The sequence below is a fragment of the Calidris pugnax genome, unplaced genomic scaffold (assembly GCF_001431845.1).
Source record: "Calidris pugnax isolate Ruff unplaced genomic scaffold, ASM143184v1 scaffold310, whole genome shotgun sequence".
NCBI lineage: Eukaryota > Metazoa > Chordata > Aves > Charadriiformes > Scolopacidae > Calidris > Calidris pugnax.
The window spans coordinates 348009-354608 of record NW_015091031.1 but is presented as its reverse complement, the minus strand read 5'-3'; the positions used below and the strand labels follow the sequence as shown (position 1 = coordinate 354608).

Sequence of the window (6600 nt, the reverse complement as noted above, 5' to 3'; positions counted from 1 at the left end):
TGTCCACGTTTGGCAGCAATCAGCTCTTTTGTGCCACATCCGGGTAAGTCATGAGGTGGGGTGTGTCTTTCTTCCAACAGTTCTCCACTTTCTTGTCATCCTTGTAAGGACGCGTCCACTTGGGCTTGTCGGCAGCTTTCAAGGGACTGTAGGTCTTTTGGAGTATTTGCATGGATGCTGTGTCAGGGCATTTGGCAGCTGAACCAAAGGGTAGGAGAGGTGGGGTGTCACCAGTGCAGTCATCCCCTGGCACTGGTGTGGTGTGGTTTGTGGGTGCACTGTGAAGAGGGGTCCTCATTTTGTCCAAGCCCTGGCAGGCTGCTCTGGGCTTTGATGGTGTGGCTGGCATGAGGTGCTGCCCCTTCCATCATATTCCCTCCCTCCTTGTCATGATTACACCTCGTTAACCCTCTCTTTAGACCTGGCTTTTCCAGTTGTGTTTGTTCTGTTGGTGTCTCAGTGCCCCTCTCTCTCATAAGGTTGTAACTGGGAGAAATTTTTCTCAGGCTGAGCTTGGTGCTGGGGAACGTTGTGGAGCAGATCATCTTGAGTGCCATCACACGGCATATACAGGACAACTAGGTGGTCATTCTCCAACAGCATTCATATGGAGAAACTGCCTTCAAGTTGGTCTGATGCGTGTACTTTTCACTTCCTAAAAAACCCTCTGGATGGCCATGCCCATGGAGTTGTGGTGAATGGAGAATAAATCCAGGGTGTGGCCGGCCACGAGTGGTGTTTGCCGGTGGTGAGTTGTGAGGCGAGTTCTGTTTAACATCTTTATCATTGATGTGGACGTGGGGAGAGAGTGTGCCCTCAGGAAGTTTGCAGAGGACACCAAATTTGGTGGGTTTGTTGACCTGTGTGAGGGTAGGATGGCTCTGCAGAGGGATCAGGACAGGCTGGATCGAAGGGCCGATGCCAGTGGTGTGAGGTTCAAGGTGTCTCAGTACCAGCTCCTCGACTTGGATTTACAGGAACCCGCTGTAACTCTCCAGTCTTGGGCAAGAGGGTGTGGAAAGCTGCCCCGTGGACAAGGGTCTGGGGAATTGTTTGACTGCCAGCTGACTATGAGCCAGCGGTGGGCCCAGGTAGCCAAGGAGGCCAGTTGGGTCGTGGCTCGTATGAGGAGGAGTGAGTCGAGCAGGAGTAGGGAAGGGGTGGTCCCCCTGTAGTGGGCAGTGGTGAGGCCCCACCTGGAATTGTGTGTTCAGTTTTGGGCCCCTGGCTACAAGAATGCCATTGAGGTGCTGGAGAGTGTCCAGAGAAGGGCACGGAAGCTGGTGAGGGGTGTGGAGCACAAATCTTCTGAGGAGCGGCGGAGGGAACTGGGTGAAGCTGGATGCTCAGGGAAAGCAAACCAAGGAGTTCCTTGAGCTCTTCCCAATGGCAGGCAGGAGTTCGGCCATCTCCAGGAATGCAGGGTTCCGTCCCACATGATGGTTTATTTTGAAGACAACGTCATAACACCAAACATTACCCTTTCTTTCTTTCCTTCACTTTTATATGCCGAGCATGATGTCATATGGCATGGACTATCCCTTTGATCAGTTGGGTCAGGTGCCCCAGGCATGTTTTCTACAAACTTTTTGTGCCTTCCCAGCCTCCTTGCTGGTGGGGTGGTGTGAGGATCAGAAAAGAGCTTGAGTGCTTGGCAAAACCAGAACTATTGTTGGGCTGTCAAGGGTATTATCATCCCAAATCCAAAACACAGCACCCTACCAGCTACAACTAAGAACGTCAGCTGCATCCCAGCTGACACCATGGCTGGAGGGAATGAGGAGAGGGGAGTCAGAGTCTTCTCATGGGTGCCCAAGGCACGGGAAGGGGGAATGGAGAAAGCTGAAAAGGCGTGCAGTTTCCTTGGAAGAGAAGGCAACCCTTTTTCATCGTGAGGTTGCTCATAGTGTGGAACAGGTTGTGGAGAGAGGTGTTGGAGACTCCGTCCTTGGAGATCCTGAAATCCTGACTGGATGTGATTATGGCGAGACTGCTGTTCTGAGCCTCTGCTTTGAGAAAAAAGCCACTGAAAGAATCTAAGGTTTGGATGCAGGAGAACTTTATTGAGAGAACAGAGTGTAAAGGCAGGACTGCCAAGTGGAAGGGAGCCGGTCTGAGTTGGAGGTAGGGTGAGCAAGAGCCCTCCTGTGAGATAGATGTTGCCGGAGTGTTGAAGTTTTCTAGCCCCGCATTGGGAGGTGACCACTCGTGGTCCCTTGTGGGCTTTGCCTTGTCAGGAAGTGGTTGCAGTGGAGAGCAGTGAATGTAGGTGAAGGGTGGCTGGAAAGAAGGAGGTGGGAGAAGAGGAGGAGGTCCATGGTCCGTGTTTCCAGACAGCGTGGGCAGGCCGGCCCCTTCGGTGCTTCCTTGCTTGGTGCCTTGAGAGGAAGAGCCCTGGAGAAGAAACCCATGTGCCAGAAAAGGCGGGAGGTGCATTGTCAATCCGTGCCGTGGATTCCATGGTGCGAGTGGTTGGTGTCAGAGGTTGTGGCCGATGTCCTTAGCAGATGTTGCAGCCTCTTCCGCCATAGCATCCACCCAGGCCTCCCAAGCCGTAGCCGAAGCCGTAGCCAAAGCCACCGGAGGAGACGGGCACTCCCTGGGCGCTGAGTTCGTTGCCCACGGCAGCCGATGCGGAGGATCCGACGAAGGTGCTCTGGGGGTGGGAGGTGAGGATGGGTCCTGGCAGGGTGACCACCACGGCGGGAGGCTGGATGACGACGCGGGAGGCCTCACACTGCCTGACACAGGGCTCGTTGCAGCTGTTGGCCAGCGGGGTGGGTCCGCAGGGGCGGCAGAGGTCGTAGCAGGCCATGTGTGTGGTGTGGAGGGTCCCTGGAAGAGAGGGTGTTGAGGAAGGGGAGGGGGGGGCGGGTGTTGGAGGAGAGGGGCGTTGTGGGTGAGGAGAAGGAGGGTGAGGGGGTTGAGGCTCACCTTGTTGAGGGTGGAGGAGAAGGCGTGAGGAGAAGTGTGTGAGGGAGAGAGGCGCTGGGCCGGCTTTTATGCTGGTCCGCGAGGGGCGGGACAGGCTTTGCGCATGTCCACGTTTGGCAGCAATCAGCTCTTTTGTGCCACATCCGGGTAAGTCATGAGGTGGGGTGTGTCTTTCTTCCAACAGTTCTCCACTTTCTTGTCATCCTTGTAAGGACGCGTCCACTTGGGCTTGTCGGCAGCTTTCAAGGGACTGTAGGTCTTTTGGAGTATTTGCATGGATGCTGTGTCAGGGCATTTGGCAGCTGAACCAAAGGGTAGGAGAGGTGGGGTGTCACCAGTGCAGTCATCCCCTGGCACTGGTGTGGTGTGGTTTGTGGGTGCACTGTGAAGAGGGGTCCTCATTTTGTCCAAGCCCTGGCAGGCTGCTCTGGGCTTTGATGGTGTGGCTGGCATGAGGTGCTGCCCCTTCCATCATATTCCCTCCCTCCTTGTCATGATTACACCTCGTTAACCCTCTCTTTAGACCTGGCTTTTCCAGTTGTGTTTGTTCTGTTGGTGTCTCAGTGCCCCTCTCTCTCATAAGGTTGTAACTGGGAGAAATTTTTCTCAGGCTGAGCTTGGTGCTGGGGAACGTTGTGGAGCAGATCATCTTGAGTGCCATCACACGGCATATACAGGACAACTAGGTGGTCATTCTCCAACAGCATTCATATGGAGAAACTGCCTTCAAGTTGGTCTGATGCGTGTACTTTTCACTTCCTAAAAAACCCTCTGGATGGCCATGCCCATGGAGTTGTGGTGAATGGAGAATAAATCCAGGGTGTGGCCGGCCACGAGTGGTGTTTGCCGGTGGTGAGTTGTGAGGCGAGTTCTGTTTAACATCTTTATCATTGATGTGGACGTGGGGAGAGAGTGTGCCCTCAGGAAGTTTGCAGAGGACACCAAATTTGGTGGGTTTGTTGACCTGTGTGAGGGTAGGATGGCTCTGCAGAGGGATCAGGACAGGCTGGATCGAAGGGCCGATGCCAGTGGTGTGAGGTTCAAGGTGTCTCAGTACCAGCTCCTCGACTTGGATTTACAGGAACCCGCTGTAACTCTCCAGTCTTGGGCAAGAGGGTGTGGAAAGCTGCCCCGTGGACAAGGGTCTGGGGAATTGTTTGACTGCCAGCTGACTATGAGCCAGCGGTGGGCCCAGGTAGCCAAGGAGGCCAGTTGGGTCGTGGCTCGTATGAGGAGGAGTGAGTCGAGCAGGAGTAGGGAAGGGGTGGTCCCCCTGTAGTGGGCAGTGGTGAGGCCCCACCTGGAATTGTGTGTTCAGTTTTGGGCCCCTGGCTACAAGAATGCCATTGAGGTGCTGGAGAGTGTCCAGAGAAGGGCACGGAAGCTGGTGAGGGGTGTGGAGCACAAATCTTCTGAGGAGCGGCGGAGGGAACTGGGTGAAGCTGGATGCTCAGGGAAAGCAAACCAAGGAGTTCCTTGAGCTCTTCCCAATGGCAGGCAGGAGTTCGGCCATCTCCAGGAATGCAGGGTTCCGTCCCACATGATGGTTTATTTTGAAGACAACGTCATAACACCAAACATTACCCTTTCTTTCTTTCCTTCACTTTTATATGCCGAGCATGATGTCATATGGCATGGACTATCCCTTTGATCAGTTGGGTCAGGTGCCCCAGGCATGTTTTCTACAAACTTTTTGTGCCTTCCCAGCCTCCTTGCTGGTGGGGTGGTGTGAGGATCAGAAAAGAGCTTGAGTGCTTGGCAAAACCAGAACTATTGTTGGGCTGTCAAGGGTATTATCATCCCAAATCCAAAACACAGCACCCTACCAGCTACAACTAAGAACGTCAGCTGCATCCCAGCTGACACCATGGCTGGAGGGAATGAGGAGAGGGGAGTCAGAGTCTTCTCATGGGTGCCCAAGGCACGGGAAGGGGGAATGGAGAAAGCTGAAAAGGCGTGCAGTTTCCTTGGAAGAGAAGGCAACCCTTTTTCATCGTGAGGTTGCTCATAGTGTGGAACAGGTTGTGGAGAGAGGTGTTGGAGACTCCGTCCTTGGAGATCCTGAAATCCTGACTGGATGTGATTATGGCGAGACTGCTGTTCTGAGCCTCTGCTTTGAGAAAAAAGCCACTGAAAGAATCTAAGGTTTGGATGCAGGAGAACTTTATTGAGAGAACAGAGTGTAAAGGCAGGACTGCCAAGTGGAAGGGAGCCGGTCTGAGTTGGAGGTAGGGTGAGCAAGAGCCCTCCTGTGAGATAGATGTTGCCGGAGTGTTGAAGTTTTCTAGCCCCGCATTGGGAGGTGACCACTCGTGGTCCCTTGTGGGCTTTGCCTTGTCAGGAAGTGGTTGCAGTGGAGAGCAGTGAATGTAGGTGAAGGGTGGCTGGAAAGAAGGAGGTGGGAGAAGAGGAGGAGGTCCATGGTCCGTGTTTCCAGACAGCGTGGGCAGGCCGGCCCCTTCGGTGCTTCCTTGCTTGGTGCCTTGAGAGGAAGAGCCCTGGAGAAGAAACCCATGTGCCAGAAAAGGCGGGAGGTGCATTGTCAATCCGTGCCGTGGATTCCATGGTGCGAGTGGTTGGTGTCAGAGGTTGTGGCCGATGTCCTTAGCAGATGTTGCAGCCTCTTCCGCCATAGCATCCACCCAGGCCTCCCAAGCCGTAGCCGAAGCCGTAGCCAAAGCCACCGGAGGAGACGGGCACTCCCTGGGCGCTGAGTTCGTTGCCCACGGCAGCCGATGCGGAGGATCCGACGAAGGTGCTCTGGGGGTGGGAGGTGAGGATGGGTCCTGGCAGGGTGACCACCACGGCGGGAGGCTGGATGACGACGCGGGAGGCCTCACACTGCCTGACACAGGGCTCGTTGCAGCTGTTGGCCAGCGGGGTGGGTCCGCAGGGGCGGCAGAGGTCGTAGCAGGCCATGTGTGTGGTGTGGAGGGTCCCTGGAAGAGAGGGTGTTGAGGAAGCGGAGGGGGCGGCGGGTGGTGGAGGAGAGGGGCGTTGTGGGTGAGGAGAAGGAGGGTGAGGGGGTTGAGGCTCACCTTGTGGAGGGTGGAGGAGAAGGCGTGAGGAGAAGTGTGTGAGGGAGAGAGGCGCTGGGCCGGCTTTTATGCTGGTCCGCGAGGGGCGGGACAGGCTTTGCACGTGACAGAATTATTCAAGAAGCAGCTCTTTTGTGCCACATCCGGGCAAGTCATGAGGTGGGGCGTGTTTTCCTTCCCACAACACTGGCTTTTCATCTACTCCTCTTGAGGACGTGTCCACTTGGCCCTGGCGGCAGCTTTGAAGTAGCAGCCGTAGAGGCCAAAAGCTTGGTGGTGGTGTCCCTCTTTGGGCCAATCGGAAGATGCGACCAAAGCGTAGGAGGGGTGGGGTGTCATGAGTAAAGTCATCTCGTGGCACTTGTGTGGTGTGGTTTGTGGGTTTGTTGTGAAGAGAGGTCCCCATTTCCTGGCAGCCCTGGCAGGCTGGTGCGGGCTTTGAATGTGGTGCCAGGCATGACTTGCTGCCCCTTCCCTCCCCTCCCTGCTTTGCTGTCAGGTCTCACAGACTGTCTTTAGGCATGACCTGTCCTTTGGAGGTGTTTGGATGTTTGTCATCTTGGTGCTCCTGTTTCTTGTAAGGTTTTAATTTGGAAAAATGTCTGTCAGTCTGACCTTGGTGCCTGGA

The 6600-nt window shown here is 55.1% G+C and overlaps 2 protein-coding genes across 2 annotated transcripts; both read right to left on the bottom strand.

Annotated features, from left to right (window-relative positions):
• Positions 1-2500: 2500 nt before the first annotated feature.
• LOC106896278 (feather beta keratin-like) lies at positions 2501-2815 on the bottom strand. Its single transcript, XM_014956111.1, has one exon. It carries the CDS (start codon positions 2813-2815, stop codon positions 2501-2503), a length of 315 nt encoding a protein of 104 aa, XP_014811597.1.
• Positions 2816-5538: 2723 nt separating this feature from the next.
• On the bottom strand, positions 5539-5853 carry LOC106896277 (feather beta keratin-like). Its single transcript, XM_014956110.1, has one exon. It carries the CDS (start codon positions 5851-5853, stop codon positions 5539-5541), a length of 315 nt encoding a protein of 104 aa, XP_014811596.1.
• Between the last annotated feature and the right edge of the window lie 747 nt (positions 5854-6600).

Coding starts and splice junctions, on each gene's coding strand:
- LOC106896278 (XM_014956111.1), bottom strand. CDS start 2,815: ATGGCCTGCTACGACCTCTGCCGCCCCTGCGGACCCACCCCGCTGGCC.
- LOC106896277 (XM_014956110.1), bottom strand. CDS start 5,853: ATGGCCTGCTACGACCTCTGCCGCCCCTGCGGACCCACCCCGCTGGCC.